This window comes from Myxocyprinus asiaticus, chromosome 1 (assembly GCF_019703515.2).
Source record: "Myxocyprinus asiaticus isolate MX2 ecotype Aquarium Trade chromosome 1, UBuf_Myxa_2, whole genome shotgun sequence".
Classification (NCBI taxonomy): Eukaryota; Metazoa; Chordata; class Actinopteri; order Cypriniformes; family Catostomidae; genus Myxocyprinus; species Myxocyprinus asiaticus.
In genome coordinates, this window is record NC_059344.1 from 55,325,332 (window position 1) to 55,351,408 (window position 26,077).

The following is a 26,077-nucleotide window of genomic DNA, read 5'->3' on the forward strand; positions in this document are numbered from 1 at the left end:
ACTAACTTTCTAAATTAATAAAATAAATAAATATACACATAAATAAACAAATAAAAAAAAAATTCAGTGCTGTCATTATTGTCCTTGGAATAATATACTCTATATACCTAAATGTAAAAAATCATCAAACCTAAAAAAAAAAAAAAAAAAAAAAAGATATCAGTTTTGCTTCATAATTTTAGGATTTTTATTTATTTTATTTTTTTTATTCAGTTTGCCTTCATAAATTTAAGATTTCTTTTTTTATAATTATTTTTATTCAGTGCTGTCATTATTGTCCTTGGAATAATATACTGTATATACCTAAATGTCAAAATCACCAACCTAAAAAAAAAAAAAAAATTATAAAATAGTTATAAATTATATATAATTATATAATTATAATATAGTTTTCCTCCATAAATGTAAGATTTTTTTTCTACTACTAATTGTTAAAAAACAAAAAACAAAATAAAAAAAAACCACTGTAGGTCAACAAGTGGCCTCCTACATTTAAAAAGTTGTCTCGCTTCTCAATCTTTTCTTTTCGCTTGCCGTAGTACGAACTGTAACGTCACAGAGGTCCCGCCCAAATGCGTCGGTTGTGTTCCAATACATGAAATGCTCTTGCGCTCTTGTCCTCGCGCATGTTTAAACGCTGAACTATAAACACACTGAACAGACCTGCGCCATTCAGACTGAAGCTGACGCCATCTTGCTTTATCTAATCACTGTTACATAGACATAATGATTAAACTAGGGAACGAGACTGCAGTGACAGTTCTGCAGCGCCCCGACGGATCCTCGGACGTTGTAAACACACTCGAAAGATTTGGCGGTAGACGGAAGTTACTTCGTTGTTGTATTGATGTAAACATTTATTCAGTGTATTTTGGAGTCGGCCTCACCTAGCTGTAATAACGCACAGTATGGGATAAATGGGTTATCATTGTTAGTTCACAAACTGCTTGTTCGCTAAATCCGTGAGCTATTATTATATGATTCCCCAGCTAGTTAGCCTGCTTCTGTAAAATGCGAAATGTCTAAACCGCACAAAGCAGACGGTAAATATTTATGGTGGTGCCTTACAAGCCTCGAATTCAAGCCGGACACGGCTGTGAAAAATATAAAACATCTAAATCTAGGAATGTAAGTTAATAATGGATCTGTTTTCCTCTCAACGGAATAGTTACCTCCATTAGCTTATTGCCCTCATTTACTGGGCTCTGGGCTATTACAGTGCTGTTTGGAAATGTACACAAAAATGTCAGCCTTTCAACAGTTGACAAATCACCGTCTTGAGTAAACTAATTGTTTTTTTATTTGACAGAAACATGTTTGACAAGCCAAACAAAGAGGGATTCTACATTGTCAGTCACTTTTTATTCGAGAAGCTCAATCCTACTCGTGCCCAAGAAGCCTTCAGGTAGTTCTACAACACTGTTTTGCTTTCATGTCTTGCTGTTTTGCTTGTAGTACTGAAGTGTTTTTGTTTTTATAGACATTGCTGGCCAGTTTGGGATCACAAATGTAATGCCGAGTTTCGTAAGGTGACTTTGGGATGGCTTCAAGAAATAGCGGTATGTGTATTAGGTGTGCTGTTAAAGGGATAGTTCACCCAAAAATGGAAATTCTCTCATCATTTACTCACCCTCATGCCATCCCAGATGTGTTTGACTTTTTCTTCTGCAGAACTCAAACAGAGATTTTTAGAAAAATATCCCAGCTCTGTAGCTACATTCAGTGCAAGTGAATGGTGACCAAAACTTTGAAGCTCCAAAATGCACATAAAGGCAGCATAAAAATAATCCATGTCTTCTGAAGCGATCTAATTGCTTTTGGGTAGAGACCATTTAGGGACAAATTATAAAATGTCTAGAAGGATTTGCATGGATTAGATATTAGACATCAGAGCCGCTGGCTCTCGTGGGCCATGTCCTGATGCTAGTCCCCCTCTCTTACCCTTGCTTTCCTATAAATAAAAGCAAAAATCACAAAGCAGACCCCAAAAGGTATGAGCAGTTGTTTCTGCCAATTGCAAATAAAATATTAAATGCGTAGCTAACCTGGTAGAGCTCCATATAAATTATTGTATCACACTATTTAAAAGAAATAAATGTAATGTGTGTTTATTGTTACTGTTTTGCAGTTTTGTTAATACCTTTATTTAGTTGTTTGTGTTGTTCATAATGCATGGTAATTGTAGTAAAGCTAAAGACACATTGTGGAAACACTAAACTAAATTAAGCTAAAATAAAAGAGAATGCACAACCATTGGAGAAGTAGTTTGATTTTATACTGTACTGAACATACATACATTTTCTATGTATTTCTAGAGAGAGGAAGGGAGCTCTTTTCCCAAGGTGGCTGCATCACATTTGCTTTCCCCTTCTGGACCAAGATTTATCAACCTGATGCTCCACTTGGCCAAACATGTAATGCTGAAAGCATTGAAGACATTTACCACAAGTATGTTATTAATAATGTTATTTTCTATTTTCCAGGGATCATTTTGTGATGCTCAGGTTCATGTTTTCAATTTAATATGATCGTGTTTTACATTTGTCACATCAACTCGTAGTTGACTCCTGGGCCCCAGAGGCTGCTGCAGTTCCAGCAAGGTCACAGGAGCTGGAAAAGAAAAGATTTCAGGTGGTAATGAGACAGTTCCAGAGAGTGACTGTAGGGCAGGACCGTCTCATTCAAGAATATCAGAAAAGAGCTAAGTGAGTGACATTTGTTATTTTTTTTTAAATCTGTATGCTTTGTATACGGTGTCTATAAAATTTCTTTTTTAAAAGGGAACTTGAAAACTGAAAAGTTTATATTGGTCAACCACTAGTCAGAAAAAACAAAACATGTAACTTTTTATAAAATGTAAGATTTTCATAGAGTTTAACTTGAATAGATTACCGGTAGGACTGTTGTCTGATATTGAGGAAATCAACAGAGAATATTATAGTGATTTAAACTGACTTAAAATTTGCTTTTGTTTCAGAGGTTTGGAGAAGTCTTTGAGGGACTTTAAAGCAGAAGATGCCAAAAATGACAACATTCTTCAGTAAATTTCGTTTAGAAGCATTTTACTTGGCTTAACTTGGTTGAATTGAATTACAATTGCACAGATGATTTGTTTAATTATAACTTTATTTAAAGCAATATGTTTCTTATTTGTAGAGAAGACAAAAGTAACACAGATTTGCTGGAAGACATTCTTCCAAAAAGTCAAAAGGTTTGCACAGAATGTTAGTGCTTGCTATTCAATTGCTTAATTTCTTAGTAAACGGCTTGATCATTTTATTAAAGGAATAGTTCACCCAAAAATGAAAATTCTCTCGTCATTTACTCACCCTCATGCCATCCCAGATGTGAACGACTTTGTCTTCTGCAGAACACAAACAAAGATTTTTAGAAAAATATCTCAGCTCTGTAGGTCCTCACAATGCAAGTGAATGTTGACCAGAACTTTGAAGCTCCAAAAAGCACATAAAGGCAGCATCATAATAATAATCTATACAATTCCAGTGGTTAAATCCATCTTCAGAAGCGAAATAATAGGTGTAGGTGAGAAACAAATAAATATTTCAGTACTTTTTTTATGATAAATGTCCACTTTCACCATCCCTCCTAAGCACCCTCTACTTTCCTAAGAGTTATTCTTTTTTTTTTTGTTTATGGCTATTTGCATGCTTCTTGCATATCGCCACCTAATGGGCAGGGAGGAGAATTTATAGTAAAAAAGGACTTTAAATATTGATCTGTTTCTCACCCACACCTATCATATCACTTCTGAAGACATTAACCACGGGAGATGTATAGATTACTTTTATGCTGCCTTTATGTGCTTTTTGGAGCTTCAAAGTTTTGGTCAACATTCACTTGTTTTGTGAGGACCTACAGAGCTTTTTCTAAAAATCTTTGTTTGGTTAAGCAGAAGAAAGTCATACGCATCTGAGAGGGCGAGTAAATGATAAGAGAGTTTTCATTTTGGGTGAACTATTCCTTTAATAAAATTTCTATCTCTAATTTGCTGTCATTCTACAATACCACTTTGTTATTTTCATTGGTTTATGTTTAAAACGGTTTATGTTCTCAGGTGCGAGACCTTTGGGCTGAGACATACAAAGTCCTATCTACCCTTGAAGGAAAGCGAGAAGTAATGGAGAGTGTGATCCATGGACAGGTAGACCAGTATACCTTGGATGGGAAGGACCTGAATGTAAAGATACCTTCAGTTCTACTTGACAGAATGGAGCGGCTATCACACAAGGTGAGTGCTGCAGGGGGGGAAAAAAGAGTTAAAGGAAACATTTTTAACATAGATAAGGGTAAAACATGCTGACCAAATCAGAAATGATTTAAGTGATGTCTTTCTTAATTAAATAAAATTTTGGTGTTTGAGGAGATGTATGATGTCTGTGTCATTAGTCCAGTGTCAGTAGCTTATATGAGGAAGGACAGCCCATGCTTGTGCGTTTGCTGGAACTTCTGAATGAAGGATTGGGCCTCCTCATCGAGGAGAGGGAAAGGATTGTGAGACCCACTACACAACTCGGTCACCAGGCCCTTCAAGAACATGCCTTGCTCTTCAGTCGCTCCAAAGAGAATCTTAAGCTTATAAGGTATCAGAAACATACTTCTCATCCAGTGTTCCCTTTAAACTGGGCATGTGCGGCGGCACACTTGTGATGTTGCTCCTGCGCAGATGCAAAAAACATCCGCGCATAAGGCAGACTCCAGTTTGTGGGAAATCCTAGAGATTTTCCTGAATCGCAGCTAAATGCATGCTAAGTGTTTCAGCTGGAGTCCATATGAATGATCATTTTTTCCAGTGAAATCTTGTGCGTAAACAAGGTGGAAATACACATTATTGAGTCATGAATAAACACATACACAGCACCGCATTTATCGTGAGTCACAAGCGCTATTGGTGAATGTGTAAATGTGGCCTGATTGGTTAAATGTGCTTCATGGTCAATGCCTGTCTCGTGAGTGATTAACATAAACAGTCGCTTTTGTTTTACGTGAATCCAAACAGGTGCAACCAATCAGGTGTGTGTCAAAATATATGATCTGTGTGTAAGACTTTGCAGTATAAATGCACTAATGCAGCTCAGTAGATCTGCCACTATCTATTATGTTATTTTTAATATTAATCAAACAACAGTATTGAAAAAAAGACAGTGACTGTTCTTTATTTGTTTGTTATTATTAGCCAACTACGTTCTTAGTTTACTTAATACTAATGCTACTTTTGCTATTATTATGAATATTTATCTAATAAAAATAAAAAAATTAAGCATTGTTTACTCAAAGGAAACATTCCATTTGTTTTTATTTAATATATTTATATTATTAATATTTAACTTTTTAAAAATTTTTAGAAATATTTTTAAACATTAAACATTTTTACTGTGGTGTTGAATTTCAAATACCAAGAATTGTAAAAAATGTCACTGTTTTTGGTGATACCAACTAAAATTTTGGTCTCTCTCTCCCTCTATCTCTCTCTCTCTCTCATATATATATATATATATATATCTCCTGCTCAGGTGGCTGAAGCTTCTGCCCTATAGAAATAGGATTTGCTCAGCAAGAACAAAAGTTAGAGGAAACAGAGCTTCTCAATAATGAAAGGAGACAGTCTTAACTGTCTCCTTTTACTCTTAAACATTTAGGATGTGATTTTATGAGTCATTTTGAGAATTATTTTGAAGTTGTTTACATAAAACAAAAACAAAAATCAGTCACTGATTTTTAGGATCAAATTTAGGATTTTTTTTTTTTTTTAAACAGTCACCTGAAAGTTGAACTGTGACGACAAGCTTTTGATTTGATTCATGTGTTGGCAATTAAAATATGTGACCACACCCTCTGGGTTCACAGTCACCTGAATTATAAAGGCATTAGAAGCTATGAAGGGATTGAAGGACTTTTGGCTTTTATGAGTTATTTGGCTTTGGAACACAAGAATTATGGTTCAGTTTGTTACTTAATGAAGTTTAAGTGTCTGGATGGTAGAACTTGTTGTTTTTTGGTCATTCATTTTAGGACTTATTTTGGTTAGATTTTCTTTGAGATGTGATTTTTTTTTTTTTTTTTTTTTTTTTCAGGCATAAACTGATCAAAGAGGATGCACCAGAAATCAAGAGCTCCATTAGAAGGCTGGAAGAGGACTGGGACAGGAGGTGGGCAGAGTGTTTGATAAACACACCCCTGACCTCTTTTCTGAAGGAGGATAATGTAAGTCTTTTTTTTGTTTATATTTTTATTTTTAAACCTTGGCTGTGAGCTGTTGTTTGCTTGCTCTCTGGCCATACAGTTTACATCATCTGTCTGAAACCCTCTGCTTTGACCAAATTGCAAAGCTGTACACTCACAGTATGCTTCTAGACTTTGGTTTGGTGCATTTTGTTAAATCTCTTTGTTTGGATGACTTAATGCTGTCTTCTGACTTGTCTCTGTAAAATTAACAGGTTCTTGACTTTGTCTCCCCAATGGCCCCACTGTCATTTGAGCCAGCTTCTGAGGCTAGCTTTAAGGCTTGCATCCTCTCCCAGTATCCCAGTAAGCTACCTGGTAAGTTGACAACTGGTGGTTGCATTGCTTAACTTCCTCTCATACCTCTGGTGCAAATGTCCTGTTTCCCCACCTTTCAGAACTGCTAGAGCAGACTTCCAAAATAAACCCAGAGGTGGAGAAAACAGAAGTCCACCTGATGCCTGAAGTGCTGAAGTAATAGATCTTTTTTGGGGGGTCTTACCAAATGGTCAAAAAGATGGGAGAAAAATAACTGTAGCTTTAATCTTTAGCATCTTTCCATAGGAATACAGTGTAACTGAAACCATCCTTCCCAACTTCCCAACAGCACTTCATTGCCAGATGAAGATAAAGGAGTCCTGCTTTCCTCCGATTGCTGTTTTTCTCCAAAACCAGCAATATGTGATGCTCCACCATGTGAAACTCCCCTAGTTCACCCAGTTAAAGTTCAGTCTGTTGTCCAGACACCCAGTCCAGTACAGGTATTTTTTTTTTTTTTTTTTTATTGCTAAGCGCTGTACTACTTGCTTTTATTTTCGTAATGCCATGTATTTTGTCATGTTTACAAGCCTTGGATGTATTTTATAAATCTCTGAGGGGAAATTAATATGTAAATGGACAAACATCAAAATTTCATGCACGATACAAGGGTTCTGTTAAAGTGTTTGTGCTCTTTTGTAATGTCCATTTAAGCAATTTTTGCTAAAGTGTTTTATGGCTCTCTAAAACATGGAATTGAAATTAATTCTAGTGAACAATTTAGCCAAATTTGACCTTCTGTTAAATGGTCAATTTCACATAGTTCCTGTTCTTTAACAGGGTTCCTGTGGATCCTTAATCTTAAATTCAGTTTTCCCAAATTTAAGGTCAAAGTCTTAAATGATACAAAAGTCTTAATCATTTTAAAGAGGTCTTAAATTTGGGGGCAGAAAGACAGGAATTGTGATGTGATTTTCAAACTTCAAAAGAATACAATATAATTAAATAAATGCATGTGCCTCGGAGTGAAAACGCGGCACTGTTGTATTTTCTCCAAGCATGTGGGGGCTTGAGTGTTTCCAGCTGTTGCAGAACAGTTCACGATAATTAGACCATATTGGAAATTTGACAAGTGACCACTAATGATCAACTGTTGATAAAATGACTTTACTTTCAACTGTTTATATTGTAATGCGTTGTAGATTTTATTCTAGGAGTGCACATTTGATTTCCCTTATCTGTTTGAATGAGCAGTTGGAAGCCGTGAAGTGCAAACATAAGAGTCCCCGGTGTATTTCAGCCTTTAACAGTTCCAAGCTATGATTCAAATTATTTTTTTCCTCCTGGTTGTGTATATATTAATTAAATTTGGGCTCTTGTTTACTGTCTGGCCCTCCCCATCACAACATTTGTTTTGGTATGGGGATACGGTATTTTATTTATTTATTCAGGTCTTGGAAAAAGTTCTTGGTCTTGATTTATAAACTCTGCAGCAACCCTGGTTAACATGACCGATGATGCATTTCTTTTGTAGGCTTGCCACAGGAAAACTCAACTCTCAAAGACGAAGTCCTCTATTGTGAAGAACAAAGAACAAATTCTAGATTTGGAATGTGACAACTTGGCAAGTCAAGTATGTGGTTTCAAGTGCACAGGGACACTCTAGGGGAACCAAGAAACGGTGGATCCTATTGTATTGATTCACTCAGAGGCAGTATTTAGTAGATGTGTTATGCCACATACCAATGATTAGGGCTGGGTAAAAATACTTAAATATTTTTTTCAAATTAAATTGCAGTCTTCGTTTAAACTATCCTGATATCAATTCTTAAAATCCAAAGATCGATGTTTTACTTTAACGTTGACAAGTTTTGATTTTTTTTATTAAATCTGGTAGATAAATTGCAGTTGAACTGCAGTTTGAGCCTTGTGGTTAATTTTTAAAATTTCGTAGTGTACCAGGTTACGATGCCTGTATAATTTGCAGAATTTCTTTTACCTGTGAGCAAAACTGACATTTTAACATGTCCATTTTGGTTTGTTCTGAGCAGAAGACTTTTTTTCTGGTTCAGAAGTTCTGCAGCCTCCTTTCCAAATGGTTACCAGTTAGAACAAAAAAACCATTAATGTTCTTCTTAAAATGACAGTACTCTGTGCTAAGGGGTGGGTGAAATACCAATTGCAGTGTTGCCAGATCTTGCAAAAGAAATGAGCAACCTTGTCTGGAAAATCGAGCCCAAAAAAAAGCCACTTGCCTCCCCAAAATAAGCAATTAAATGTTTCCCTGTGTGGTGGATTTATCAGCATAGAAATCCTAAGCATACAGTTACCTATAATTTTTAATTACAGACCTGCTTCTGAGTCGAAACCCGGCAGCATCAAATATGTAGTAATGCATCATCTAACAATAATTCAGTGAAGACTTGGAAACAATTGAGAATTATACTTTACCTCTAATGTTTTCCTTTTACCTGGATTAGCTGTGCATGTATATGTAGTAAATTGGGCAACATGAAGTGTAGTTCTAAAAATACTGTGAATAAACCCTTTGATTTCATGAGAAAATTCAGAACAAAATTAACCAGTTATAATTGGTTACCAGCATTTAAAAATAATGCTTTCACTCCAGAACAATTGAAAATCATACTGTTACGTTCTGCAAAAAATTGTTCGCTTTTGTTCCTTGAACCGTTTTTAGTCCCTAATTTTAACTAATACCCAATAGGGCTGCTCTATTATGGCAAAAATCATAATCACGATTATTTTGGTCACTATTGAATCACTAACACAATTACTCACTGACTTTGGAAACATCATGCATTTATTGAACTTTAAAGAAATCTTTAACAGTGGATTTCCTTCTAATGTGGACTGCACTGGGTAGGGGAGGAGGCTATTGTCACTTGCGTATTGTAATCAAAGGAAAGCCTCCATTGTCATTTACAGCAGAGGTGCTCCGTCTATGGAATGAGATCTACTTCATGTTATTGCAGCAAGATCTATCATGTACAATAAAGTCTATACATTATAACGATACCAAAAGTTCAGTAGTCGGTAGTGAAATTTGACTTCTCATTACCAGCTTCAAAACCACAACAAATAACATGTTAATTATGGAAGAATGGTTTCAAGTTAAGTAATTATTCAAGACTAGTAAACAGTCAGTAATAAAATGACATAAAACAGCAATGAATAGAAATAAAAAATAAATTAAAAAAAATCTAGTGTTTTAACAGCAGTAGGCTATCAAGTATTTAAGAATGAAATTCTACCTAAAACTACTACTGGTCTTCACTTAATGATAATCCATTAATACTTCTTAAAGCTACTAAAGTTAACCAAGTCGAGAGCAGTGAGTGTTTTCTTGTTATGGAAACCTCACTCTCGGTGTTTACATGAATACCTCAAGAATTGAAGTGAATTTGACTGTTCAGGTGAGCATTGGTGCAAGCATTTTCGGAACGCGTGAATGTTCAGCACGCACGCGTCAATCAAACGGTGCAGCTGTTACTAGATTGTTAGTGAATTATAAAATAATGTGCTCTTTATTACTTTCAACAGCAGAATAAGAATATGAACTTTTTGAATAAGTGACAGGCCTAGGCTATCACATAGCCAGTTGTTTTTTTTTTTTTTTTTTTTTTTTTTTTTTTTAATCAGTCTGCTTGTCCGGTCAGGCAAGTAAAATTTTCACTTGCCCCTTTCAAAAATCCACTTGTTGCAGACAAGCGTTAATGTTGAGCTCTGATTAAATATTCAACATTCCAATAACTTTTTTTCTTCAGTATAGCTCTAAAGTAAATGCACATTGTTTAAGGAGTTTTCCTAAATATCTAAAGCCAAAAAAAAAAACTTTTGTTCCAGTGTATAATGGGCTAAGACTACACTCGCCTTTTGTTCACTTCAATCCATCTTAAAATCACAAACTAACTTTCTTTTAATAGAGCTGCATATCGCTGATTTTCTTCATGATGTGAACGTGACGCATGTATTGATTTACTACGTTATAATCTAGCTGCAGTAAAAGCACGTGAGTAACGAACATCCCTGCGCCAGAGTGTGCATCAGCCGGGAGAAGATTCAGTCTCTTTCCCCGGTTACTGTACGCAACAAAGATGCGGTGCTGACCACACAGGGAAATGCCAGTTTTGAAGTTTATTTTCATAACCTGCTTCCTTATTTGAACTTTAATGTATGATTTAAAGATGACGTCAGGGCATTTCATTGCGAAACGGAAAGCGGCACAATCTGTCTTGTTTTCATAATCGTTGGAAGTCAAAATTGTAATTGAAAATAAAATGATTAATCGCCTAGGTCTAATACTCATGAATCAGAATTGCATAAAGTTGTATTGGAATCAGATCAAGTTAGGTCTGGGTCGTGATACAGATTTCCTACCACAGATTGTTAAACTTGTATGAAAGCTGCGGTTGCAGTCTGGCTTGGCATGTTGTAGAATTTGCTCTGGGGGAAACTGATACATGGGCAGTCCTGAGCAGTGCTTTGTCCATCACTAGTTTTCCCTATATCAAACCTGCTCTCTGATGACCGGTGCGAATTGATGGAAATCGCCACGGACAGATACGGAGCAGACAATCCTGTACTTTGATTCGGGAAGTTATATGAATGCAAAGTAGAAAAGTCTAAATGCCTTGTTTGTTAGTTTGCAGAGGCTGTGATCATGAGTCCAGTCAATGGAAGGATTGATGTGGACCTGGGGCAGTTACTGAATTCCATATCTGACCCCTTTTCGACTAGGAAGCAGCTGTGCCGCACCCCTGAAAGTCTAAGTAAGATTACTCAAAGGAATAATTCGCCCACAAATTACAGTTCTCTCCATTCCAACCCTGTATGAATTATCTTCTGAACACGAATGATATTTTGAAGAATGTAATGTCTTTTTCCTATACAATGCAAGTCAATGGGGATCGAACTTTCAAACTCCACAAAGGTAGCAAAGTGTTCCATTAAATTTGTGGCATATTCCATGTCTTCTGAAGTGATACGATTCTTTAGGTGAGAAACGGACACAAATTTAAGTCCTTATTCACTATAAAACTTGATCCGGCCCAATTGGAATGCAGTGCAGGCTTCAGTAAGGTGATTCTGCATGCTGTTGCCAGGTACTCAATCCATGTATAATTTTAAATTTAATAAGATGTTGCATTTTTAAATTTGTGTCATCAACCTTTTTGGTGACTGCAGGACATTTAAATAAACTCATCCGTGGCTACATTTTCTAAATGGTTCAATTGCGTGAAATCGTGACCCTGGTTAACACTTTCTGGTTTGTGAACAGCACTCTGCACATGCTTCAAGAAATGTGTGAAAGCACCTCCCCATGAACAAGCCAGTGAGAGCGCATGTATGAAGTATGTACTCTCGGTTTCTCACGAAGCAATCCTATCACTTCAGAACACTGAATATACCACAAGTCGTATGGATGAATTTTGTGCTGTATGTGCTTTTTGGAGCTTGGAAGTTTTGATCCCCATTGACTTGCATTGTATGGATAAAAATGGGGCTGCATGATGATGGTTAAAATGATAATGGCAATTATTTTGCTTTTAGTCACGATTATTCTGCCCTTTGAGTTGCAGGGCTGCACGATTTGGACAAGAAAATACTGTTGCCACAGCTTAGATATCGATTCTTAAAAATACATTAAACAGCAGCTCCTGTTGAACAAGGTGTTAAAACTAGTACAAACTAGCAAATGATTCCTTGACAAATTAAGTCCTGTTTTGCCCATGCTTTACTTCCAATATAAGGGTTTTCACACTTAAGTTCTCTAAAAAGGATTTATTGCAATAAACAATAGTAATATATTTCTGTAGTAACTTATGTAATCTAATCTAGCTACATTAGCCAGGTGCCATGGGTTTACTCTTAAACACTTAATGGCCAAATATACCTGAAATGACGCAAATGTGCAATGAGGTAAAGCTGGAGCACTTTAAAGGTCAGCAGTCGACACGTTAGCGACGTGCATTAACCGAGAGCACAGATTTATTCGTTAACCCAATAACGCTATATGTATCATGATACACAACATTTGACAGCTCCTGCCTTACTCTGTTCAAACTGAGACGCTAAAACGTATGGTAAGTTTCACATGGCACCATCTAGTGGTTATTTGTAAAGCGGTTTCAGTGTTTATATTGATCTGTTTAAAATGGTGGCAGACTTCCACATGTCTATGTTGGGATAAATGAGTTTATTTTACAGTAATATTGTTACTGATATTTTAAAATGAGTTTTTGGTTGCTTTTGTATTATTGAAAAAGCATGTTGAAATGACATGTATCATGACACAATAGGCTTGAGGTATTCAGACCCCCTTCATTTTTTTCACATTGTTATATTGCAGCCTTGTGCTAAAATGCTTTTTTTCATATCAATCTACACTCCATACCCCATAATGACAAATCCAAAAACCAGTTTTTTTTGTTTTTGTTGCAAATTCATTAAAGAAATCACTTAAGTATTCAGACCCTTTAACTCAACTTGCTTCAACCTTAACTTTGAAGCACATTTGGCAGCGATTACAACCAAGTCTTTTTGGGTATGATGCGACAAGCTTTGCACTCCTGGATTTGGAGATTTTTCTGTCATCTCTGCAGATCCTCTCTAGCTCTGTCAGGTTGGATGGGGACTGTCGGAGGACAGCCATTTTCAATTTTTTCCAGAGATGTTCGATTGGGTTGAAGTCCGGGCTCTGTGAACATCCTTGAGTGGCCTAGCCAGAGTTGTCCCTAATGCAAGGGTGGCTTGTCTTGGCTGTGTGCTTCAGGTCATTGTCATGTTGGATGGTGAACCTTTTGGCCCAGTCTGAGGTCCTGAGTGCTTTTGGACCAGGTTTTCATTAAGGATATCTCCATATTTTGCTGCGTACAGCTTTCCTTCAACCCTGGCCAGTCCCTGCTGCTGAACACCCCCACAGCATGATGCTTCCACCACCATGCTTCACCGTTGGGATGGTATTGCGCAGGTGATAAGTGGTGCCTAGTTTCCTCCAGACATTATGCTTGGAATTGAGGCCAAACAGTTATCTTTTCATCAGACCAGAGAATCTTGTTTCATGATCTCTGGAGGTCAACTAGAGTGGCCATCGGGTTGTTGTGGTTGTTCACCTGTCTTACCAAGGCCTTTCTCCCCTGATTGCTCAGTTTGGCCGGGCAGCCAGGTCTAGGAAGAGTCCTGGTTGTTCCAAAATTCTTCAGTTTAAGAATTGTGGAGGCCACTGTGCTCTTGGGAATCTTCGATGCAGCCTCGCTTGTAGCCTTCCCCAGGTCTGTGCCTTGACAATCCTTTCTCTGAGCTCTGCAGGTAGTTCCTTTTTGACCTCATGGCTTTGGTTTTCTCTGCATTTTCAGCTGTGAGACCTTTTTATATAGACTGGTGTGTGTGCCTTTTCCGAATTATGTCCAATCGATTGAATTTGCCACATGTGGACTCCAATGTGTAGGAACATCTGAAAGATTATCCAGAGAAATGGGATGCGCCTGAGCTAAATGTCAAAGTTATCAAATCTGGTTTTTGCTTTGCCATTATGGAGTGTAGATTGACATTAACAAAGCATTTTAGCATAAGGCTGCAACAACAAAATGTGAAGAAAATGAAGGGGTCTGAATACTTTAAGAGTGCATTCACCATTACATTCATGCCCACTATAAAATAAAAATCACTGACATACTTTTTAAAGTGACCCATTGTGTATTTCCATATGCAGCCTGCTCTGTCATTATAAATATCTAGTTTTACAAGGTATTATGACATCTTACCGTAAGTTCTTTAGACCCAGCTTTTTTTTTTTTTTTTATATAAATGGTGTTTGGTGCATAAAATGCATATTTTATTCATTGTATTTGATGTGCTGAATTGAACTGAGATGTTTCAGTCCAAATTTATAGACCAAGGAGAGGAAGTTGTCATGGCTCAAACATTTGGTCTCTTTGAAAAGCCCAGGGAGTCCTCTAATACCAAGATTTACCACTGTAGCATGTATGGGCATAGGAAAAACTTAATGTCCTACACACTTAACATTTTCTCTCCCTTAGTTAATGATGTGCGAAGTTCGTGGAGAAAAGCAGTTGAGGAAGGCATGGCTGAGAAAAAACAAGCGTCCTGGAATCAACAAGACAGCCTCTCTTGGCTCAAGACATCCCCAACTGAAGATGAGAGAAATGGCCTTTGCCACGAACCAAGTCCAGAGCCTTCTCTCTTATTTGACTCTACAGCTACCCATCCCCAGTGCAATTCTCCTGTCCAGCAGGGGTCCTCCCACTCAACTGTGTCATGGGACTCTTCACAGCTGGAGGCTCTTGACAGCCAAAGCTCAAGTGATATTATTAAATTCAGCATTGCTCAAGAGGAGCTCCTAGAAGTGTTTGACATGTCGTTCAACAGCGACAGATCAGTTGAGATCCACACAAACAAGGAAAGCGATCAAGAACTTGTCCTGCCACCTGTTGCATCACATTCTCTTGGAGAATCTTCTCTACAGATGGCTCATATGTGCTTGGATGCCACCTCCGATAAAAGCTCTTTCATGGACTCCTGCTTTGAGAAGTTTAATTACATGCACCCAGTACAGTCAGGGAACAGCCCAGGTTTGAACCCTTGGGCTCGTGATGAGAGGCTGTTCTCTCTTGATTTAGACAAGCTTGAGAGTATTTCACCTCCTGCGTCAGAGAAACTTGCCCTGCCCAGTTTAGTGAACTTAAATCTAGATGAATACTAACATTGTTTTAAAGCAATATTTCCAGGTTTAATACAAGTTAAGCTCAATCAACAGCATTTGTGGCATAATGTTGATTTAACACAATTAATTTTGACTTGCCCCTCCTTTTCTTTAAAAAGTGAGAATCTGTGTTCCAGTGAGGCACTTACAATGGAAGTGAGTGAAATACTCACTATATTTTGAAAGTATAGCCACAAGATGTAAACTATACGCATGTGTTTACTGTGATAAAATCGCTTTTCCTGTGTAGAGTTATACCCAATTTTATAACTTTGTTGCCATGACAATGTAAAGCCTTCATTACCCTAATGCAACTGTAAAAATGACGATTTAAACAATTTTTATGGCTCAAATAATACGTTTTAACGGAACAATAAATGTAAGTGCCTTTTATTAAAATATAAGCTTCACATTCCTGCCTTTTTAAACAATCCAAAAATTGTCCCCCTTTCACTTCCATTGAAATGCCTTTTTGCTGTAAACTTTTTAAATATATAAAAGGAGGGACGAGTTAATTTTGGTGCTGATTAACATTGCCACAAATGCTGTCAATTGAGGTTAACTTGTATTGATCCCAGAATATTTGTTTAATTAAACAACTGCAATGGTTTACATACTAGTATTGATACAAAGAGTATCTGCCAAAATTAATTTACTGTTTCTTTTAATGTACTTGCACTCTGCCTAATCATAAGGACTTGTTGAACAGTTGAAGCACTACAGTCGACTATTTTTCTATAGTGAATTCTTATTAAATGAATACTAAAAACATTTAGTATGTACAGACTAATTCAGTTGTGCACTAATGGAACACAAATATTGACTAAATGTTGGTGTTGCATCTTTTGTAATAAAGGATATTTTTTTTTTTTTTCAAACTGTCTTTCATCTTTCTGTGTTGTGCTTTATTGAATTTTTTTTTTTTTTTTTTTTTGGTTCATTAAATTAGTATTTATATAAACTCAGCAAAACTTTTTCAGGACACTGTATTTTAAAGAATTTTGTAAAAATCCAAATAATGTTACGGATCTTTATTGTAAAGGGTTAAAACGATGTTTTCCAAGCTTGTTCAGTGAACCATAAACAATTAATGAACATGCACCTGTGGAACGGTCGTTAAGACACTAACAGCTTACAGATGGTAGGCAATTTAAGGTCACAATTAAAAAAACTTAGGACACTAAAGAGACCTTTCTACTGACTCTGAAAAACACCAAAAGATGCCCAGGGTCCCTGCTCATCTGCATGAATGTGCCTTAGGCATGCTGCATGGAGGCATGAGAACTGCAGATGTGGCCAGGGCAATAAATTGCAATGTCCGTACTGTGAGACACCTAAGACAGCGCTACAGGGAGACAGGAAGGACAGCTGATTGTCCTCACAGTGGCAGACCACGTGTAACAACACCTGCACAGGATCGGTACATCTGAATATCACACCTGTGGGACAGGTACAGGATGGCAACACCAACTGCCTGAGTTACACCAGGAACGCACAATCGCTCCATCAGTGCTCAGACTGTCTGCAATAGGCTGAGAGAGCTGGACTGAGGGCTTGTAGGCCTGTTGTAAGGCAGGTCCTTACCAGACATCACCAGCAACAACGTCGCCTATGGGCACAAACCCACCAGATAGGACTGTCAAAAAGTGCTTTTCATTAACAAATCGTGGTTTTCTCACCAGGGGTGATGGTTGGACTCAAGTTTATTGTTGAAGGAATGAGCGTTATACCGAGGCCTGTACTCTGGAGCGGGATCGATTTGGACGTGGAGGGTCCATCATGGTCTGGGGCGGTGTGTCACAGCATCATCGGACTGAGCTTGTTGTCATTGCAGGCAAACTCAATGCTGTGCGTTACAGGGAAGACATCCTCCTCCCTCATGTGGTACCCTTCCTGCAGACTCATCCTGACATGGCCCTCCAGCATGACAATGCCACCAGCCATACTGCTCGTTCTGTGCGTGATTTCCTGCGAGACAGGAATGTCAGTGTTCTGCCATGGCCAGCAAGAGCCCAGATCTCAATCCCATTGAGCACGTCTGGGACCTGTTGGATCGGAGGGTGAGGGCTAGGGCCATCCCCCCCCAGAAATGTCCAGGAACTTGCAAGTGCCTTGGTGGAAGAGTGGGGTAACATCTCACAGCAAGAACTGGCAAATCTGGTGCAGTCCATGAGGAGGAGATGCACTACAGTACTTAATGCAGCTGGTGGCCACACCAGATACTGACTGTTACTTTTTATTAACAGTAATCCCCACAGGTCTGCCACGTCTGTGAAACTTGTTCAGTTTATGTCTTAGTTTTTTAATCTTTGTTCATACAAATATTTACACGTTAACTTTGCTGAAAATAAAAGCAGTTGAAAGTGAGAGGATCTTTCTTTTTTGCTGAGTTTATTTGCAGAGTTTAATTTGTGCACATGTGCATTAAGAAACTACAAGTATAAATATATTGAACGGTACAATTTATGTGCTGTAAGAAGGGTGAAGCCCGTACTAAGCCACCTGTAACTCATGGTGCGCACTTGTCTCTAGACAGTGGGCACAAGCAGGCAGTGCAGGGCGGAAAGCAGCGCGCGCGAGAGAGTGGAGCAGCGAGTCACTCATGGGCGGGTCTATCCGCCTCTAGCAGTCAGCCGAGAAACCCGAGAGCGCACCGACCAAAGTAACAAAACACAAACATGGCGCCTACTTGCTGCCATACAGACTGACGCTGGAGAGCAACAAAGTTTCCAGGAATACACAGAGCGCGCTCGTCGCGTACATTGTTGGGACGTTTTATTCTCATTTGAGACGGGGTGAAAGCTGCAACTTGCCTACATGTCAACGTGTTTTCCTGTAGAGGTCTGAACAGCTGGTATGTATTGCTGGGTTTGGGCGAAGTTGCTTCATTTACGAAACTGCATTCGTTGCGTACATTGGAGCCAGCTGATCGGAAGTGACATATATTGCAATGTTTTCGGAATGGCTTTAAGGAAAGCGTGTTCATCTCCGCGAGCCGGTCGACATTTGGGTTTAAACGCGGTGCTTCGCTTAGCGAATGAAGCAGTGGAAAGTGAGTCTGGCCGAGTTGTGGGTGAAGTTGATCTAGTTTGTGAAGATGCAACAGTTGGACGCAACGGAGCTCGTTCGAAGGCATCGTTAGGAGAGAGGAATTGGCTGTGTTCCAAAACCTAGTGAGCTGCCTACTTGGGTATCATTAAAGGGCATCATATTTGTTACCTGAGCTGTGTGCGCGTGTGAGCCCAGCTAACCTGGAACGCGATAGGGAGAGTCTCACGAAACCAGCCTAGAAAATGCCGTTACTATTTTACTCAAATCAGAAGAAAAAAATAAATTATGCAAAAAAGATGGTGATATTCTCATTAGTCGAATGTGATTTTTTTAAAATTTATTATTATTTACATATAATTTGAATTACATCATAGTAGTATTCTCTTGGCACGGCATTCAATTTTTGCTCATTAGTTTAAAATTAAAATGTAACTGTGTTACGGTAATGACAAACATCATGGATAACATTTGGAATATAAGCTAAAAGTAAAATGTCTGGACGCATTGATTATGGGAATGAGAATTGTGGGGGGGTAAATGTGTCCTGAAAATAATGGCACATTGCAAAAATAAAAATTATAATTCTTTAAGAACATCTCATTACCGTAATGCAAAAAAGATGGTGATATTCTCATTAGTCGAATGTGAATTTTTTTTTTTTAATTATTTACATATAATTTGAATTACATCATAGTAGTATTCCCTTGGCACTGCATTCAATTTTTGCTCATTTTAGTTTAAAATTAAAACGTAACTGTGTTACGGTAATGACAAACATCATGGATAACATTTGGAATAGAAGCTAAAAGTAAAATGTCTGGACGCATTGATTATGGGAATGAGAATTGGGGGGGTTAAATGTATCCTGAAAATAATGGCACATTGCAAAAATAAAAATCATAATTCTTTAAGAACATCTCATTACCGCAATGTGAAAACGATGATACAATATTAACATTTCAATCTTAAAAATATATATTCATCATAGTAGTACTCCCTCCCTTTTGCAGATTAAAAATATCATTGTACAACTGCATCTTTTTTTGCTTTTTTAAAGGCATTTAAAAAAATGACTGTTACGGTAATACAAATCAGCAATGAGAATAGTAAAAGTATACTGTGTAAACATGTTATGGTACTGAGATTTTGAGGTTAAAATGTGCTTAGGTGTTCCCAAAATAATGGCAAAATGCAAAAATAAATAAATCTTAATGGTCCTTAATTTATGCTTCATTTTCTTTATACATGTTGCATCTATATATATATATATATATATATATATATATGAGCAGGGCACTTTCTTGACAGGTTTCATTGGAATCACCAATAATGATGTCAAGGTAGGCAGCTGACTAGGTTTTGAAATGCAGCCACTCTTGGTCTGAGTGAAATAAAGCATGCAGGTGCTGTAGGGTGTGTCAGCATGCAGGTAAAGTGAACAGAAATATAAGTCACATCCGCCTCTGTTTGAAGCCCAGGAAGTTATGAAAAGCCAGCTCACTCCATTCTTTTATAGCGTACATATGAGAGTAACTTATTTATTCTCCTTTGTGAATTCAAACTGTAGTAGTACAATTGTTGTCTTGAAGGAACATATATTTATCTGTGTGTTAATCCCTTATCTGACCCAATATTAAGGTCAACTGATCCACGTATGGCGTACTCTCCAATAATGTGTCGAAGTTATTATTGCTTTGTATTTTTGTTTGTTGTTTTAAAGGAGTCCTCAGATGGTTTGTCATTCAATCCTCTGTAGCCAGCAATGTGTCAGTGCTGCATGAGTGTAAGCTTAACAATAATTCTAAATGTGTAAATGCAAATGTTAATCCTAATATAGCATTTCAAAACCAAGGCAGATGGAAATGAATTCATTTATTGGGTGTGTTTACAGATCAAAATTTGTCATGCTGTACTTAATGTAAAAAATCTGTTTGTTGTATAATTATGTATATGCATGCAGTTTTTATGAGCTCATATTAATTGAGAGACAGTGTTCTTAAAAAATCTCTTGTACTGCAACAAATATATAATGTGATTAAGATAGTAAACATCTAAAATATACACTTTCCGTTATATAAATTTAACCTAAAATCTTGAGGTTGAAATAAAGTGCATGTCCATATTATTTGTTAACTACCCATATATGAATTCCAAGATTCAAGTTGTTTGTTGTTGTAATTTGCCAACTTTAGTATTTGCGGTTGAAGAGGAGAGAGAGATAGATGGAGATTATTTTAAGGCTGCTTTGTGTCTGTGAAGCTTGTGAAGGCCAGATGTCACTGACTGTTTCAAATTTAGGTGGTTGATCAATAGCTCTTCTGGCCTCCAGGTTGTGTCAATTTACATTGTGTCTGTGAAATGGACCCCTGTGCATTATACTGCCAATAGTGGGTTATGATCACTAGGTTGAAGGTTTTGTGTACGCCTCCACGTTTGTGTGCATGTGCGCTGACCTTGTGCCTCATTACATTCACTCTGCTGAACTTCAAGGTTGTGTCAGGTGACAGGAATCATAAAAAATAAAAAAATCCTCAGGAGTGGCTAACAGAGGTAAAAGCGAGGCATTGTGGGTACGACAAAAGGCAGGCCAATTGACTAAAGGGCAGGGCCGCTCAAGTGAAAGAGAAATGCAAATCCACATAATAATACTGTTGGTGTGTGTTCTCTGTGTCTATCTCGGAAACGTTTATAGAATCTTTGAGACAAGCAGAATCAAAAAATGTCATTTTTAAACTTTAAAGTTATGATTTATGTCTTAAGGCACTTTCCTCGGAAAGTCATGCTTAAAAGATGATTTTCACAGATCTTTAATGGGTGAATCTCATGAAGAAAAATCTGGGTCATATCTTGCCCTTTAGTCAAAAGAAAAATATAGGGAATTATAAAGATAAAAAAGCATATTTTAGGACCATTCAGATTTTGCACTGTGACATTTTCATTACAATTGTGACTGTAATTACTATGAACATCATCCTGTCCATGTGTAACAACCCGATCTCATGGAAAGTTGTATGAATTAGTAGAAATTGGCTAAATCATATAAATTTGTACGAATTGTAGATTCCCAGATGTGTAATGCAGAAGTAAGAGAAAGTTCTGCCTATTAGACGTTGTGTTCATGCTTTTCATTTTATGCCCTAATCCAAACCCTATACCTAAACCTAACTGTAGAGGAGAGTCTGTAAGCATGATTTGAAATATAAAGAGTACATCGTTGTCATTTAGTAATAAGATCTTGTGGGTGTCTGAATCGGTCGCAGTTTTTTAAAGATTAATCGTGCAGCTCATTCATTATTGTTGGCATTACAGTAATTATACTACATGTGTGTTTGTTTTACACTAAGCCGATGAGTTAACAGATTCCGCATTTTGCTTTTTTGCTGCTTTTCACACTATTTGTAAATGTTAAATCTGAACATGAAGGATGAGAAGAAAAGGGTAAAATGTGGTGGATTTGTAAGTCACAACCTCTTACTATCAAACTGACATGTAACCTACTATACCAGACTAGGCTGTGCTCCTTCCTGCAAATGGTGAGATAAAAATGACTGATTAACAAGCTGTCTAGCTGCTTGAAATAGAAGTTTTGCCACTTATTGTTGCTCAACAAGTATATGTGATCTTCACTGATGTTGACAGATGGTGTCCTCACCACACACTTAAGTTCAATCATATTTGGCAACATTACAAGTAACAACAGGTTGCAGATACACATGGATCTATTGGAGAATTTGGCCTGGTTCTGCAGTGCATTTTAGCAGAACACATTTTTTGGCCACTTAAATGATACAAAATACATAATCATTGACATAGCAGTAGAAGATTTTAGAGGTAGGCTTGATATATTGGAGGTTTAATGATTTCTATGAAGGATAGTTCACCCAAAAATGAAAATTCTCTCAATATATACTCACCCTCATGATATCCCAGGTATGTATGACTTTCTTCACCAGAACACATTTGAAGAAAAATAGACAAATTTCTCAGCTCAGTAGGTCCTTAAAATGCAAGTGAATGGCGATTTCTCTTTTGAAGCTCCAAAAATCACAGACAGTCAGCATAAAATTCATCCATACGAATCCAGCTGTTAAATGAATGTCTTCTAAAGTGATACAATCACTTTTGGTGCGAAAAAGATCAATATTTAAGTATTTTTTTTTTTTTTACTATAATCTAACGCTTCAGGAGAAGGTGGAGTCCAAGCGGTCTCTCGTGTGACATATTCGCGTTGCCATGGATACAGAGGTAAGCTCAAATTCTACACTCAGTTGAGACATCCAGGATGAGAACACAAACGCACCATTGTGAGTAAAGAAACAAATAAGTACAGATCTAAACCAAAATCAATGAAGCTACTGTACAGCTTCCTCCTCCTCACTTGTAAACAGCACTGCTCTTCCGGCTATGACACACGTGCATCAGTTCTCATGTGTTTCAAATACCAATGCGATTACGTCACGTGCAAACTGCTTCTGACCGGAAGCATGATTTAGAGTTAAAAGTACTTAAATATTTATCTTTTTCACACCAAAAGCGATCGTCTCACCTTAGAAGACATTCATTTAACCTCTAGAGCCGTATCGATGACGTTTATGCTGACCGTCTGTGATTTTTGGAGCTTCAAAAGAGAAATCTCCATTCACTTGCATTTTAAGGACCTTCTGAGCTGAGAAATTTTTATATTTTTCTTCAAATGTGTTCTGGTGAAGAAAGAAAGTCTAATGGTTAGACAGAGAACTGGAGAGACATTCAAGTCACAGTGTCTCGCACCCACTGTAAAACTTGTTGGAGGATTGGTGATGATTTGGGGGTGCTTCAGCAAGACTGGAATTGGGCAGATTCGTTTTTGTGAAGAACGCATGAATCAAGCCACGTACAAGGTTATCATGGAAGAAAACTTGCTTCCTTCTGCTCTGACAATGTTCATTCGAGGTCTGAAAACACTGCATGTTTTTTGTTATTTTGACCAGTTGTCATTTTCTGCGAATAAATGCTCTATATGACAATATTTTTATTTGGAATTAGGGAGAAATGTTGTCAGTACTTTATAGAATAAAACAAAAATGTTCATTTTACTCACACATATCTGTAAATAGTAAATCCAGAGAAACTGATAATTTTGCAGTGGTGTCTTAATTTGTTTATTGTTTACAGTTATTTACATTGATATATATACAATACGTGCTTAATCTGTACTGTCTCTTTAAGACTACCAGCATCAGCCAGTGAGCGCATCTAACGAGAGAGGACGTGCATGGATTCTTTAGCGCATCCATCTGTGATTAGAATAAAACGTTTCATTTTTGTTGTTGTTTTAACACTGATTGTAAAGAACAGAAATGGTATTAAAAGAGACATATTTCAATGACAAATGGATTGTGTAGATCTCATCTTTGGACACAGAATGATCAACACACAGTGAATGGATTACGATGCTAAAAACACCTTCGCCACTATGCTCAATCACTGGTAAGTGAAATCTAAAAGTTTAACAGCCAGTGGCTAGTCACAGACATTGATAGATGCATATCATGAAATTTGGTCGCACATTTGAAAGATTTATTTGCTATATGGTTGCCACTTGGAGTAAAAGATCGATCTTGGGACATAAGAACCGAAAATGTATATTTTTACCAAGTCCTACTACTAAAATAATCTAACAGTGTTTCCTGCTGCGCTATTCAGTGGCAGTGCTGCCACACAACTGAATCTATATACAAGTGTAGGCCCATTCCCGAACGATTGTCTCTTTTTAGCCGGTTCTTTTGAATCTACAGTGCAACCAATTTAGTAGTCCGATTCCATTCATTTCCAAATATTTCTTCTTCAAAACTAAGAATCATCAATTGAACCGATAAAGAATCAGAAATGTTAAAAGGAGTCTGTCCATCCATCCATCCATCCGATAGGGCTGGGCCATAGAACGATGTAATCATATATCTACGATATTTTACAAAGATCCCATTGCCGATTGCAACTCTCGGTTGATCAACAATGATCGACAATATCGGGAAATGGTGAAACCATGGATCTGGGAAGTCAGCAAATACTGTATATTAAACAGTAGCCCAGGGTGTGAAACTAGCACCCGCCAAATGCGACGAGGCTGAATCCAGTTCACAAGCTCCTCGTCCAAATGTATTTCATGCGCGAGTAATTTTACTCATCTACCCGCAACAGGCGAGCGACCGGTAAGACATCTTGAAGTGACACATGACAATGCTGTTAACAAAGACACACGCTTGAAGAAACACACTTTATTATATTGTTTAAGAACAGACAAAAGGAAATCTGTCAATGCTTCTGTCTGATTCACTGTTTGTTCAGAGGCGTGCACTGCAGCACGAGCCTGTCTCGTGAAACACACATGTAAAGAGTTCTTACTCTTTTTTTTTTCTCTCTCTCTCTCTCTCTCTCTGTTTCATTCATCTGAAAACTGTTTGCAAGAATAATGTTGTCTATGAGAATGCTGCAAATGATCACCAATCATCTCAGGAGTTTAGTTTGCTTTATTTCCACAGAGCGGTTTGTGGTTAACATGCATTGTGAATGCAACTCTGCAGGTTCAGTAATATATATCTTTGTATTAAAGAAACAGACAAAAGTAATTAAATCATAAAATAATACAAGACACATTCACCTTGAACCTTAAATTGAGTTTAGGCAGCATTAACTTTATTACCAAAGCGCAACACAAACTCGATAAGAACACATATTAAGCGGTATTATCTTAGGAACAAAAGGACATTTATTAGGCTTTATTATGATGATTATTATTATTATCTTTACGTTTATAATTGTCTTTAGTTCTTAATCTGTAGGCTATTAGTAATTTTCCACCTGTTGTCACTGACGGATGCTTGCGTGATGGAAAATGGGGCCATTGGAGGCGTTGAATGTTTGGATTTGGGGAGGTGGTTATATATACGATTTTTTTAATCACTTCGTTATTTTAATTGCTTTTTTGGTTTAGTTTAAAGTGCAGTTTGAATTTAGAAATGTCTTATGTTTTTTGTGTTTCAATAAATGAATGTAATTTTTAATGCAAAATCAATAAAAAAATAATTCACCGACCCTCGGCAGTGGGGTTGACAATATAATCATATATTGCAATATTTTTTAAGGCAATTATCAATGAAATATTTTGTACATATCGCCTAGCCCTACCATCCAATGTTATTAATTTTCTGAGCCATTTATATAGGCTAATGGCTTCAAGACATTAGGACATTTTTATTATCTCCAAAGTGTTGATAACAAGCTATCTGGGACAGTTCAGATGTTTTTTGCATTTTTAGCCAAAAGGAGTATTTTTTTTAAAAATTATTTTAATTTTTAATTTTTTTACTTTCAGAACTTTCATTGATCATGAACTTTTCAACCTTGGACACATCATCTTCAGTCTGTATGTGGCAGAGAAAACTCTGATCCGTCACTGAAACTGCAGTCTGGCTCCACAAGCAGTGTCTATCAGTTGGAATTGAAATTGAATTTTCCTGCTCTATCTACCAAGCACTTCCACCTGGTTAGAAAGTGCTTATTAATATGCAGAGTGAATATCTCAGAAATCCTGCATAACTGTGTCGAGCAACACTGGCAATCAGAAGTCGAAAGCTCACTTGTTCTCTGGTGCCACAGCTTGGCTTGCTCATTTTCTCTTGATTTTGGGGGACAATTATTTTAAATGTACCTGCCAATTTAGACATGCATAAAGACTGCCTGCTGCTTGCTGTCTCTTCTGAGTGCAATTTCTTTGCCTGGCAGTGTATTCTGTTTAAAGGCTTT

At 37.3% G+C, this 26,077-nt stretch overlaps 2 protein-coding genes and 1 non-coding gene across 10 annotated transcripts in view; all 3 read left to right on the forward strand.

Annotated features, from left to right (window-relative positions):
- Positions 1-669: 669 nt before the first annotated feature.
- Positions 670-15,651, forward strand: LOC127444608 (HAUS augmin-like complex subunit 6). 3 transcript variants are annotated; one of them, XM_051704069.1, is made up of 16 exons: positions 670-1,128; positions 1,310-1,405; positions 1,481-1,559; positions 2,316-2,448; positions 2,561-2,705; positions 2,978-3,040; positions 3,157-3,211; positions 4,076-4,249; positions 4,408-4,601; positions 6,093-6,222; positions 6,456-6,558; positions 6,639-6,714; positions 6,848-7,001; positions 8,033-8,131; positions 11,162-11,288; positions 14,559-15,651. In XM_051704069.1, the coding sequence occupies exons 1-16, from the start codon at positions 1,019-1,021 to the stop codon at positions 15,239-15,241; spliced, it is 2,421 nt and encodes an 806-aa protein (XP_051560029.1). In that variant the 5' UTR covers positions 670-1,018; the 3' UTR covers positions 15,242-15,651. The 3 variants fall into 3 exon arrangements, with proteins under 3 accessions (XP_051560029.1, XP_051560036.1, XP_051560042.1); XM_051704076.1 differs by having other exon boundaries at positions 8,033-8,122; XM_051704082.1 differs by lacking the exon at positions 8,033-8,131.
- LOC127449311 (small Cajal body-specific RNA 8) lies at positions 10,966-11,096 on the forward strand. The gene has a single exon (XR_007898711.1). It is a non-coding gene; the product is annotated as a small Cajal body-specific RNA 8 (non-coding RNA).
- Positions 15,652-17,874: 2,223 nt separating the features above from the next.
- Positions 17,875-26,077, forward strand: part of LOC127431374 (DENN domain-containing protein 4C-like) — an 89,497-nt gene continuing 81,294 nt past the window's right edge. For 2 of the 6 annotated variants that reach the window (XM_051681803.1, XM_051681882.1), the window contains exon 1: positions 18,117-18,293. In XM_051681803.1, the coding sequence (XP_051537763.1) occupies positions 18,279-18,293 (15 nt within the window). In that variant the 5' untranslated portion in view covers positions 18,117-18,278. Of the gene's footprint in view, positions 18,096-18,116; positions 18,294-23,676; positions 23,762-25,646; positions 25,818-26,077 lie in introns of those variants that run through there. The other 4 variants (XM_051682034.1, XM_051682117.1, XM_051681958.1 and 1 more) reach the window with 4 other exon arrangements.